The 14,492-nt window shown below is 38.1% G+C and overlaps 1 protein-coding gene across 2 annotated transcripts in view; it reads left to right on the top strand.

The window, feature by feature from the left end:
* Positions 1 to 3,080: 3,080 nt before the first annotated feature.
* LOC143886143 (ribosome-binding factor A family protein) overlaps positions 3,081 to 14,492 on the top strand; it is a 53,943-nt gene continuing 42,531 nt past the window's right edge. The window contains exon 1 of one of the 2 annotated variants that reach the window (XM_077390100.1): positions 3,081 to 3,613. In XM_077390100.1, the coding sequence (XP_077246215.1) occupies positions 3,275 to 3,613 (339 nt within the window). In that variant the 5' untranslated portion in view covers positions 3,081 to 3,274. The remainder of the gene's footprint in view (positions 3,614 to 14,492) is intronic. The other variant, XM_077390099.1, reaches the window with a different exon arrangement.

Below are 14,492 nucleotides of genomic sequence, written 5' to 3'. Positions count from 1 at the left end.
AAGGCTAGTGTAAGATTTAAAAGTGCATTTCATAATGCAACTAGCCTAGCTAACCCCTCAATTCGATGCCATTATTGCGGCCTCCATGGGCATTCCCAATTCTAATGTGTATCTAAATTGGGTAGGGATAGCATTGGGACCAAGAGATCTTGGGTTCTCAAAGTCTCCACTTGATTTCATTTTGAAATAAGTGTAGTTTAGGGGCTTGTTCTTAAACTTGAACATCCTTTGTCTTTGGTGGTTTAAAGCCCAAAGTTCAAATTTATTCTTAGTTACTTGTTTGCCTTGGCATATTTTCGTCTTTCAAAAAACCCTCTTGTTTTGAGTTTGTGTTTTTTATAGGGGGGGGGGGGTTATTTTTTTACCAAAGGGGAGAGCTTTAACTTGTTTCGCATATCCTTTATTACCCAATGTTTGAAACCCACCCTCATCTATGATATTTGTCAATCAAATAGAGGGAGTTGTATGTTTGCACGTTTTCCTTGATTTAGAGGGACCTTATAGATTGCATATCTTTTCCCTTGTCTTGTTCTCTTGCCCCATCCTTTTTGTTGATGCTATAGGGTGAGAGAATTGTTATGCTTATTGGAAAATCTCTTGTGATTGTCATCATAAAAAAGGAGGAGAATGTAAGCGTAATGGTTCCCACCTTAGCATTACCTTCTTGTTTTGATGATTCCATACACGAGTGATTTTGTATCACTAATGTGTTTTTTGGCTGTCTAAGTTGTAGATCTCATTAGTGTGCAATCAAGGAAGCTTGGATCAAGGCATTGAAGCTAACTTGGAGTGATTTTTGTGTACCCCAAAGCTAGGAGATCCAAGAAGCATGGCGGACATGAAGTCTTAAAGATAAAGTGAAGATCAAGTTGTGTTCAAGTCAAAATTAGATTGTAATTGTCCATTGTTGTTTAAGGCATTAAACATAGGTAAAAACAGTCCTTAAACATGATAAACTAAGTGGGACAAGACTTAGAGAACATACCCCAAAGATTAAATATCATTTTAAAATGTGCTAAATTGACAGGGCCAGTCGATTGGACTCCTCCAACGGACTGCTCATTTGATATGTTTTTCAACATATATGTTTTTCATTTCGGGCCAGTCGACCGGACCACTCCAGCCGACTGTCAATAAGGATATGTTGGAGAAACATAGTTTGGTAGGTTTGGGTCAGTCGACTGGACACCCCAGAAGACTAGAGCGGCTGTATATTATATATATATATATATATATATATATATATATATATATATATAGCCACCAGACTCTTCGGGCTAGCCGACTGGTCGAACCCAATCGACTGCCACGGTAAAAAAATCCATCCGTTAGAGTTATGATGGCGGGCTAGATTTGGGAAAGTTGTGAGAATTACCAAAATGCTACTATAACAACTAGTTTTGGTCTAAAACTATATATATGTGTTTCCTCTTCATTCTAAAGCATCTAAAACACTCTACAACTTATTTGGAACATCTTAAAGAGTGATTAAACCTCGATTAGTGCCTCTCGCATTCATTGAGCAAGAATTGGACATAGGCTTCATTTGTACATCATTTCTTCATATTTTGTTACCCTCTTTGAAGGGATTTGTTTTTCTCTCTTGATTCAAACATTGTATTTGGCAAGTGCGGTGCCATCTCCATAGAGCATGTGTGAAGAGACGCGTGTAGCTATCTCTAGACCGAGTGTTGGAGACGCAGAGCTTTCTCCGGGTTGGCGAGTCTTGCGAGACGGAACCATTATCTTTGTAATTGGGTTAACTCCCCTCCGTTAAGAGAATCCGTAGTGAAATCACCAAGAAGTCTTGGTGGAGTGGAGTAGGTCCTTGGTCGTGACCGAACTACTATATATCTCGGGTGCACTCTTTCTATCTCTCTTTATCTCTCTGTGCATTTGTGGTTTGTTTTCATTTTTATGCTTGAAGCTTTAATTTGCCATTAAATTTTAATTCCGCATATTTTTGGCAAAGTTTTTGGACCCAATTCACCCTCCCTCTTGGGTTGCCATCCGTACTTGGGATCACATTGATTAACATCATTCTCTACTCAAACTAATAATAAATTGAACTCTGTTGCCTCATAGATCGTTCCTCCACCCTAGACGTCCCCTCAAAGTTCCCCTTAAGCTAGTTTGGGTGTTTTTGCCCATAAGCTTATTATGTACTCATTCTACGAAAAGAAACATGTATTATTGGCTTTTGCAATCACCTAGTGAAATTTTGGCGGCATTTAACTACTGGACTTGAAACGCCCTTGCCCAGGGATAAATATATTCGCCCCTTCTCTTCTCCGGGCCAACGCCTAGTAGTGTAAACATAGGAGTCATAAATACAATAGACGGGGTGGCGTAGGGATTTAAAGGTGACGGCTATATCACTTGCCAAATTTACCATTAGAAAAAAATTTGGCCCTGTTTGGATTGCATGAATTGTCTAGAAAGGAAAATATTTCTAAAAGCTCCTACATTTTTACACACGGAAACTAGATCATTTGAACCAGGCATAGACAATTCTCACTTTCATGGACCTTCAGTTTAGGGGTGCAACTCGGGTCTGGTTGGATCAGGTTGAGGCCAACCCTAGCCCAACCTGAGATAGCATTCCATCAATCCTAACCTGACCCAAATCATGCCTTGGGTTGAGGATGGTCAACCCTAACCCAACCCAATCCGCCTGTAAATCTCTCAACCCTAACCCATCTAACCCAAAATCGGGTTGGGTTGAGTTGGGTTGGGTTCACCTAGGGCCAAACAAAACATACAAGAAAAAACATAACCCAAATAAAATCAAAATTAATTTAGAGGATGGAGGTTAGGTTGGGTTGCCAAGCCCTCAACCCTAACCTAACCCGCAATTAAATCGGGTTAGCTTTTCCCAACCCTAACCCAAGGAAATGCCAACCAATGCGAAAATTGGGTTGAACCCGTACCCGGGTACTGGCTGAGACCGACCCAAGTTGGACCCTTTATGATAAGAGAATTTATATGGTGGCCGACTATCAAATTTACAAGCGCAGGGTGGCGAAACCCTGCCCTTGTAAATATCCCCTTGTAAATATCCCTTTAAATTGACCATGATCAAATCATTTTCCTCTAAATTGTGGAATGAAAACATTTTTCATCAGAAATTTTTTTCTTTGAATCCAAACATGTAAAAACATTGTAAATATCCATCCCTGCCTTCCCTCCGTTCAGAACACTGTTCTCAAATCCATTACCAAAAAGAAAACCATCCTCCTTTCTCATTCCTCCATAAAGAACAAATCCATTTGAAATGCCTCACCTCTTTCAGCAACTACATCTGCACCCACCGCCACTCCTCAAAATCTCTCCATTTCTTTCCACTCCAACCATCTCTCTCTGCAACCCATTTCCAAACCCTCGTAAGCAATCATTGGGGAATTACGTAATCTTTTCAAAACCCATCACATGTATGGCCAATCAAAGGAGAGTTAAAATGGTGGCCAAGCAAATAAGAAGGGAGCTCTCAGACATGCTCCTCACTGATAAGGTTCTCCAGTACGCCGTCCTTCCCGAAGCCGCTCTTGGCGCTGACAGATACCTCTCTTCTTTAACTACTATCAGTGATGTTGAGGTTTCAGGAGATTTGCAGGTATGGGATTAATTTCTGATGTGGGTATTCTATGGAATTGATTTTTTCGGCACATTCGAACTGGGTTTTGAGGGAATTTGGATTTGGTTATTAAATGATGGTAGAATTTGATTATTTTTTTTTCGATTGTGTTTTACTTATTTGGCTATATCTATCTAATTGTACTTGTTTTCAACAGAATAAGTATTGCTTTGCTGCATTTCGTTTAGGAGTTCTTAACCTAATTAGGTTTCTGAATGAATGGATTTTGTAACTAACCAACTTCTCCAAAAGTTTAAGCTGTTGGAGAAAGGCGTTATTTATCTTTTATACTTTAACACTCCCCTGCATGTGTGGCCTACTTGGCAAACACATGACACATGTGGTCCCACTTTCGGGCTGACCATCGCATGCGGATTTTTGCTATCCGGGAGGTTTGAACTCGAGACCGTTGGCTCTGACACCATGTTAACTAACCAACTTCTCCAAAAGCTTAAGCTGTTGGAGAAAGGCGTTATTTATCTATCATACTTTAACAGATTTGATTGCTTGAACCATTTTTTTGTACATATATTTCTAGCTTTTTGCTTTATCTCTGCATTTATCTAGGCGCGTGCTGAAATATGCCCAAAGCAAGTTTGTAAATGTGTGTATGCGTATTAGGAGGAACTTTGGCTTGAGTTTATTTACTTTTGTATTCATAGAATCTATACTGTTATGTATCTTCTGGACTGCACATTGGATGATTGAGCTGTCTATGTTATGGGTTTCAGTAATTTGAACTTATAGATCACATGGATAGGAACTGTGTATTTATGAATGGGTGTGTGGACCCCGATCCGAGAGAGGCGGGGGACGAGCCCCCACGAGAGTCTCTAGATCATCCACGTGAACGGAGAGCTCTGCCAAGGAACTCTCGAAAGAAGTACCTCTCACAGCATGAGTCGCGATGCAAACTGAGATACCTCTCAATTCGGGGACTAGCCCGGATTCGAGACGTACCTTAAACAAAGAAGAGTCGCCATCCAAGAAAGTGGGCCCTGGATCCCATACTATGCTCTGTTGCAATGGATAACCAGAGATATAAAGAAGGTTCGTGCCTAATTACGAATTTGGAAGGTCCGAAGAGCACCTCATCCGCCCAAGTGCAAGCACCTGGTCTCTTATGCCATTTATTTATTGATTTTGAAGAGTTTTGGGCGAAAGTCATGTGAAATGGGAACATATATCTCCGAGAAGACGTCTACCTAATCATGCATGTCTCGGAGGAATAATAAGCACACACAAAATAGATGAAAGTAGTGTCGCCTAAGAATAGCTAGGTTATGGGTGTCATAGCTAATTGGTGTCTAAGTTTTGGTGTGCAAACACATGCATGCTACAGCCAAAGGTATAAGATCTGTACATGAAAGTAAGAAAACACAACAAAACACAGAACACAATTCAACTCTATACACGACTCGACAAGACGAATCCTAAAACTCTAATGCAATACTTGACTCGGACCAGAATGACTATCCACCCTGGCTGCTATACGTATCCCGGCCTCGGGAAGAAATCAGAATCAACGTAGTTCGATGACCTATTCTAAACTACGATGCCTAACCATCTAGAACTGCTATCCTGGACTCGATCCACTAGACTCGACTGATTTTTAAAGCTTTTTGTACAATTGCTTAAGTTCATGTGAATTGTAATTTTTAGGACTCTCTATATGCCCTAACTAATGCAAGTTGATTAGCCTTAAGCTAATGCAGGTGGGCTCTACATCCTATGTGTAGCTAGGCTATGCAACCTAATGAAAACATGGGCTGACTATATGCTTCCTAGTCTAGCTATCAATTCGACTAAATGTCTAACCGATCAACTCAAGGCCTCCTAACTCTAGGGACACTCACATGATAAGACACACCAAATCAACACAAACAAGACAGACTTCTAGCTCTAAAATACCCCAAACAGCTAGGACAGACTCCTAACTCTAGGGGAAGATCTTTTTGAAAAGGTTTTGAATAAGTTTTGTATTTTTGGAAAGTTTGAAATGCTTATTTTGAAAGCTTTGGCTGGACTTGGGATATAGATTCCAAGCTGCACTACATACCCTGTGGAAAGAGATCAAGCCAACGTAGTTCGGAAAAGACTTTCCTAACTACTTCTAATGACTCAAGATTTTTGAGATTTTTGCTTTTTCAGATGTTTTTGACTCAAGAGGACAGAATCCTATCATAAGGGTAGGACGGACTCCTGATATCCCGCAAAGGTTGGACAGCATCTTATGCTTTGCGGGGGAATTGAACAGAATCACACCTCTGCAAGGATTGGATAGCATCTTATACCTTACAGGAGTGGATAAAAACACATGACTTGATGAGAGGTTGGACAAAATCCTAACTCCCATGATGATAAGACAGACTCCTGAAAAGAGGACTCTCTAGCTAAGGACAGACATCCTATGCTAAAGGACTGACTCCTATACGAAAAGACTGACTTCTAGTGCACAACCCTAAGAGAGGAGTGCCAATGAGACTAGGCTAGTCTCCTAAAAGAAGAGATAAAAAAGGGTGCTAGTGAGACTGGGCAAGTCTCCTAAACACAGAGATGGGCTCCATTGCCCTTGCAAATGATAAGAAGGGTACGGTATTTAACAGACCAAGTCGGTCCTTAACCTAAAGGAAGTGTTCTATTTGAAACTTGGATAATCTCCTATGTATGACTCGCTAATGAGACAAATCTTGTTTCCAAAGGATTTGATTTTGTTTATTGAGACATCGCTTGTCTCCCTAAAAGGGGTGCGACTTTAATGTTGAGACATAGCTTGTCTCTCTCTAAAAAAAAAAAAAAGGCTCTAGATAACTCTTTCATTGCCCTTGCAATGAAGAACTAAAGGTTTCAGGGTATCTAAAAGACCGAGGATTCTTTACCTAAATAAGAGGAAAGAAGAGGAAAGATGATACTATCATGATCCAATAAATCCCTCTAAGGATGGGCTTGGGCTATCGCCTTCATCGCTCTTGCAATGACAGAGGGAATTACCATCCAAATTTCATGTCTAAAATACTATGAAAGTCTTCTAAATAAAAGAAATCGGGAGAATATTATTGATAAAAGCTACCTATGATGTAATTCCCCAGTTTACACAGGAGATTGTTTGACTTACATGCTCTGTATATCTTAAGTGTATCATATTCAGGGGAAATTTTGAATGATTATCACCTCTAAAACATGAGTAATTGTCTAATAAAAAAATCCACAGAGGGTTCGTCTACGAAATGAAACTTTGGCAAAACTAGCAACTATGATCAATTTATATGCGAACCAATCAATAAAACATTCAGTTCAAATAAGGTAATTATTATTTAGCATGATAATATTATTACTAAATATTACCTAAAATCTAACATTTTAAACACCATTAATGCAATCAACATAATCTGACAATAACATTATTATTACTATTATAATCAATATATCATAACGATACTAATCTTACTAAAATTGTACAATCATTATCATAAGGAATGAAAGAAAGACTCAGCTAAGAGGACACAATCGTGAAATCAACTTTAAAGACATGCCATTTGCAAGCTTCGTTTGAAAATAATACTTACAATGTAGTCAATAATACATATCTATGCTAACACAGATCACCAAAGCACATTATTTGAACCTGAAATTGTTACAATACTATACTAATTCTGGACCTCATTTTTTTTACCTTGGGGAAATATGATATTAAAGTATTACATTGTAGCCCTATCTAAAAGAGGCATAATTCATTAGCATTTATAATGCACAGAGGATTCAACTGAAAGAACTTATGAATTTTCATATGAGGGTTGATACACTAGAGTTCATAAAGAACTTGCATATTAATTTTATATAGTCGTATAATTGAGATACCTTTAGAAAAACACTTCAACAACCACATTAAATTGTCTTAACTTTTTTTAAACCTTCCTGAAACAACCCCTTTTATACTTTGAAATAATTATTCCCCAGAATGTTACATGAAGGGATCTGAGACAAAGAAACACTACTTACGAAATCATATCAGGAAAATTGTTACTAAATAGGACATAATTGACCTGTTGATTAACTCATCAAAGAAAACTCATATTGAATGAAACTTGTACTTGTCCCATACTGTGTTACCCTATTAACTAAAATGTAAAAGCATCAACAAGTTTCATATATTTTAAAAACCAAATCTGTAAAATAAAGTCTTTCCATATTTGACCACACTCCTTTTATTACATTAAAAAGAAATAAAGGGGAAGATTAGATTGGAAGGAAATGATAGAGAAAATTGTGTTTAACAAAGAGGATTTGAGAAAATGTGATCAGAACAGAAATAAAGAACTATCAGATTTCAGTTAGCTTGCCAAAATCCCTGTAGGTCAAAGATCAAATCTTAGGAGTAGAAAAAAAAAAATATAGTTGGGAAAGAAGGGAATTGAAATGGTGTCTGAACTGTATAGCATATCAGCTGATAAGAACAATCAATCAATGCATTATAGTCAACCCAACTGATGTTAAATGATGTTAAGAAACATGATGGTACCAGGACCTCTCATCAAGTATCAGCTCATGATACTTATTAACAACCTTAACTGCCCCTTTTTTTATATTATCTTCTCATGCCCATTCAACTCCATCCATCGGCATATAACACAAAAAAAATAAAAATAAATAAAGGGCACCTCAACATGCTCTTCTTCGTCAGCCCCTATGTATTAGCACTATGTACTACTATATTATCACCTTCTTTTTGTTATCAAATGTACAAATTAAGAACAAATCAAAAGTAAAGAGAGATTAAATTCTATACTATTGGAGGCTAAGGTTATGTCAACTAGTCAGGATGAGAAAAACAGGTTACAAATAATAATTGTGAGTGAAAATTGAGGTGAAGGTGAAATCTAGACTGCATGAATTATGTGAAAAATTTAGCTAAATGACATTCTTTTTTATTTCAAAACACCTGTGACCATATAAATTTTTACCCAAGAACCCTACTCAAATAAAGGGACAAGCTAGATCATGCAATTTGACAACATTACAGCCAAGATAAGATTTAATATCATTTTTCAAAATGTAAAAGAACATCAAAACAACATAGTTACCATCAATGAGTAGATTAAAACTATTGATCCAAAATTTTCTTATTCCATAAAAACATGATAATGCTGATTTTTGATAAATTTGAACCCAAATGAACTACCTGTTACTCTTATACGCACAACTTAAAGAACATAATTTTTTAATCCTTTTGAGTAATAATTTTTTTTTATGTTCACTAACATATTATTCAGAACATGATAATTAATTGTCATCCATAAAAATGAATTATCACATTTTAAACATCCAATTTCTTTCTGAACTCATTCATACCATCATCAAGCTATAAAAGAAAACTTAATCTTTAGGTGAAGATTACAAAACCAGTACACTAAGTCCATGACGTCCATCACATTTCTCAAACAATTGTTTAAGAATCATCAATTATAATGATCTGGAAATAAATCAAATAATGCTCGGATCAATGATAGTCCATCAATATGTCAGTCTAAAAAATATATTAAATTACGTCATCTAAGCAATCAATTATACTTTTCAAACAAAGAAACGGAATAGATTAAATCAAAATCAATGTAAATCACACACATATAAGAATCATTATCTTCACTGACGATATAAAAAACTCAGAGATTAGCAAGCAAAATGCACATTATTCATACCTTGAACTATGAAATTGAAACACATACCTGTAAAAATGAATATTTTAAGCCGCTGATCTAAAATCCGCTCGAATCAACGTGTTTATAACTCAACAAAAAAAAAAAAAAAAAAAAAAAAAAATCTGCTGAAACCACACACGCTTTGAATTTCTGATGCACGCTCCAATTGAAGAAAAATCACTTGTAATTAGAGTTTTTCCTTGTCTTTGAAAGAAACTAAGGTTTAAAACAGAAGAGTATCAGATCTATGCCTTCTTAGATGAAAGCAAAAGGAGATCTATGGCTGAGAATAGAAGATAGAGAAGAAAATGTATTGGCCAGAGTTTCACCGGTGCTCTAGCAATAATGGCCGAAGGGGAAAGACAAAGGGAAAAGTTAGGGTTTCTAACAGTAAGGAACAATAAGATCTGCTAAAAAATGAAAATGAGAAGAGATTTATGGTGATTAAACAAATAAAAGACTAGGTCAGAGTTCGCCGGAGGTCAAACGGAGATCGGTAGGAGAAAAATATCTGATCGGAGAAGAGAAAGAATGATGAAGTTAGGGTTTCCATGGAAGATGAAGTTGTAATGAAGGCAGAGACTAGCCATGATTGCAGAGCTAAGCTTGGACAGATTTCTAGCCGGAGAATGAGTCGGTTTCTGGTGAAATTCACCGGAGAAGAAGAAGAAAAAAAGCAAACGAAATTAGGTTTTTGAATTTTGGGGCTTCTAGATCTACTTTGTCTCTCTAAAATCCTCACAGTTTCTCTCTCTAAAACCAGCTTAGAAAAATCTGATCCTTCACAAATGAGGGGTTAATTAGTATTTATAGGTGAAATGAGAAGTTGATATTGGTACGACCATTTGATAAGGCGTGCAGAAAATTGATATGCGCGCGAAAAAATGATAAGTGCACCGACCATCGTGTCCCATTTAGATTTAGATCACACCGTTCCAGGATAAATTCTCCCCCTTCTCAGGATAAACTCACCCCCCTTCTGAACTTGCACCACGACACTGCCTTAGCTCGTTCGCTAGGCAAACGCGCTCGGATTTCGACGAAATTTCGCAGGGACCCTGGTGGGATCCTAACCTAGCCTAGGGTGAATTTTGGGGTCCCAACTCAATGATTTGGTAGGTTTTTTGCACAAAATGGAAGGCTTAGGGCACGGTCAAAATGGGGTGTCTACAGGGTGTTGTGAAAAACCACCTCACTAGCAACCTGCAATTTCAATGGCAAAGCAAAAACGAAAGAGCCAAACACAAGCAAACACACAAAGTCACAAAAATTTACGTGGTTTTGCGTAAAGCCCAAGTCCATGACAGAGGCGACGAGGACTATAGGAACTCAGATATTCCAAGAGAAAAATTGGTATCCCTCACCAAACCCACCTTGAAATCCTTTACACCCTTCCCACCCTCTCTGTGCTCTCAACCATCTTCTAAAACTTGAATACGGAAATAATCCATAAAACCCCTTACACAAAGTGGGTCAGAACAAGCTTACCCGAGCCGGGCTGAACTCACTTAATAGTGGGTCGAGACGGGCCGCTTTCGGGTCGCACACAATATTTCAGGCCCAACCAGGGTGAATTCAATACACTCAACTCAACAAATCTTCACCTTGGCTGGAATTCTCTCTCTCTCCAATCACCTCTGCAACAGCCCCCTTGGGGCACTCACAAGTTGCTAAAACCAAACAAGTCCAAGCCGCGCTTGAACTTAGCCTCAGGAATAGACTTGGTCATCATGTCTGCTGGATTATCTGTTGTACCAATCTTCTTCATAGCAATATCTCCCCGAGACACAACTTCTCGAACAAGTGGCAGCTTGTGATACATTTGATTTTTGGTCAGAGTGATCGTTGTCACAATACACAATTGTAGACTCCTGCGGCAATCCCAGTCATGGTTTTAAATTTCCCTGAAATGACTGAAATGTTTCCATTTCTACCTCTACCGAAACAAAATTTACACGATTTCCTTTTATGTCATTATTTCATTGAAATTTTGACCGAAATTCCTAAAATTCGACCAAAATCACTGATATTACCGAAATTTACGAAATTCGATCGAAATGGCCGGAACGACAAAAAATGGAAAGATGTTATTCTTAAATTTTATTTCATTTCGTTAATGCAAAGAATAATATTTAGAAGGCAACATCATTGAAGCAAAGTTTTAAAACTCCCCTGCATCATGACAGACTCCCCCAAATCGATTCCCTTTTCCCTTGGCCGCATCCCGCATTTACCCCTACAGAGTCAATAAATTTTTTTCCAACTCTCCCGAGTTATGACCGCGTCAACTGAGTACTCAACTGCGTTCTTGGCCGCGTCCGCACCGAATCGACAAGGATTTTTCTTGGCTGCATTTGACCTGCATTCGCGTTTTAAACACTGCTTTGAATTGCACAACAAAGTTACCGTATCTTATTTATGGGTTGTCAGATCGACGCGAGACCAACAATACCCCGTAACTCTATGTGGTATTGACATAGAGTTGGGGTCCTTAGAGGGGAGACTAGTCATTGTACTTTCTTATACTTTTTTACATTATTGACTTTACTGTTCTAGACATGTGCGACAATGCATGTCACTAGATGTTTGATGTGATTAAACCGTTATGTATGGTTTTGTTGCTTATGTGATGGTTTTTAAGTATGTATTTGTTCTTATTCTAGCATTTTCCAAAGTTTCGTCTTAAAATTTCATCATTTGCACAAGTTTTTTTAAAAGATTAAAAACTTTCATTATTTCAACATGTTTCCATGTGTTTCTGTGATTTTACAAGATTTCCATTGAAATTTTCACCGAAACCGAAATGTTTCCCTTTCCATGATGGCTGAAACCAAAACTAAAATTTGAAACCTTGATCCCAGGTCGTCAAGTAGCCCTCTCATCCAAATATCTTCTTTCACTGCCTCAATCACTGCCATTTACTCAGCCTCTTTGGTAGAGAACGCAATTGTAGATTGTAGCGCTGCCTTCCAACTAACAGCACTTACCACAAAGAGTAAGCACATACCCTGTCAAAGACCTCTTGCCATGATCACTAGCATAATCTGAATCCACGTACCCACAAACATTTCTACCAATACTCCTACTCTTGTCAAACACCAAGCTAACATCTAAAGTGCCACTCAAGTACCGAAGTATCTACTTTACAGCATGCCAATGCTCCTTTCCGGGGTTCACTATGAACCTGCTAACAACGCTAACTGCATGTAAAATGTCAGGGCGAGTGAAAACCAACATTAACGGCATGTGAAATGTCAGGGTGAGTGCAAACCATAGCATACATGACACTCCCAACTGCACTAGCATATCGAACACATGACATGTGTTCCACCTCCTCGGGTTGTGGTGGCAAAGCCGCTGGAAGTCTAAAACGGGCAGTAAGTGATGTACTCACAGGCTTACATTTCTGCATAGCAAAACACTCAAGTACTCTATGTATTTCTTCTATGACAAACACTGCTTGCTTGCTTTACTATACCTCCAAATTTACATTCCCTTCCCCAAATATTCTTTATCACATCCAAGTCTTTAATCTCAAACTCATCAAACTTATCACTAAGCTTAGCTTTCAAGTTGTTTATTTTTGAAATGTCTCTAGAATCAATGAGCATGTCATTAGCATACAACAAGTATATAAATATCCCATCTGAGAGCCTCCTCAAATACAGACAACTGCCATGCTCTCTTTTGGTGTAACCATTACTAAGCATGAAAGTGTCAAACCTCTTATATCACTGTCTAGGAGACTACTTCAGGCCATACAAGGATTTCTTCAACCTGCAAATATGGTCCTCATTTCCTTGAGTAACAAACTCCTCTAGGTGATGCATGTAAACGTGCGCCTCAAGCTCACCATGCAAGAAAGCTGTCTTGACATCAAGTTGCTCTAACTCTAAATCAAACAGGTCCATCATAGCAAGCAACACTCGATATAGCTATGTTTTACAGTAGGTGGGAACACTTCATTGAAGTCTACACATTCTTTTTGACTATAGCCATTTGCCATCAAATGAGCTTTAAACTTCACATCATCAATACCTGGGTCTCTTTGCTTCTTCTCGAAGACCTATTTATAACCAACAACCCTCTTATGTTTAGGTAATTTCACAAGCTCCTAAGTTTGGTTTTTTATGAAGAGATTCAATTTCCTCACTCATAGCAATACGTCACTGAGCTGAATGGCTACCTGTGATAACTTCATAGTAAGGGACAGTTTCTTAAACTTTTATAGTCTCTGCCACAATCAATGCACAGTACATGAACTCTACATAGCTAAATCTCGGAGGTGGCCTAATCTGCCTCCTCTCTCTCTCTCTCTCTCCCAATAGCAATGCTTTACTGCTACTCCTTTGCAGCATTCTGTACTACACCGTCATCCTCTTTAGGATCCTCCACCTCATCATGAAAGGGCAGATTGAGGTTTCTTGAGGTACTACTGTGAATGTTCAACCTCAAACTCCACCTGCTCCTTGACTTCCTAATCTTTTCTTGCACTAACAACCTCCTTTCTTTGCTTCAATATAGCTTATTCATCAAATTTAACATCTCTACCATACTTGAATTTGGACGAGTTAATACACTATAATATGTATCCCTTCACCACATATCCATAACCAAGAAAAAAACATTACTTTGCCCAAGCCTCAAGCTTATCATCATGTTAACTAAACATTTTTTTGCCCTAGGCTCAAGATTAACATCATTAACATGATCATTTGCAGGACGACTAAATATTTTTAAATCAAAGTAATCTCTAGGAGGACCAGGCCATCCCTCTTGTGGAGTTTTACAGCCAATCGCAGTACAATGAGGCCTATTCACCAAGTAGCTAGCTGTGTTAATTGCTTCATCCCAAAAGCCTTTAGACATCCAATGCAACGAGCTCTTCCCAAGAGAGTTCTATTCATTTGTTCTGGAACCCCATTTTGCTGAGGAGTTCTTACAACTATTCGGTGTCTCAAAATGCCCTCATTCTTGGAACTCATTAATGTCACCCTCACAAAATTCTAGGCCATTATCAGTTCTAAACCTATTTATCTGCTTGCCTATCTGCTTCTCAATCAAAGCTTTCCATGGTTTAAAAGTGAAAAATACATCATTCTTGTGTTTCAAAAAATGCACCCAGACCTTCCTAGAGTAGTCATCAATAAATATGAGAAGAA

The sequence above is a fragment of the Tasmannia lanceolata genome, unplaced genomic scaffold, assembly GCF_043159265.1.
Source record: "Tasmannia lanceolata isolate RefF3 unplaced genomic scaffold, GAP_Taslan_0.1 ptg000011l, whole genome shotgun sequence".
Classification (NCBI taxonomy): Eukaryota; Viridiplantae; Streptophyta; class Magnoliopsida; order Canellales; family Winteraceae; genus Tasmannia; species Tasmannia lanceolata.
This window is presented reverse-complemented; position numbering and strand designations above follow the sequence as displayed.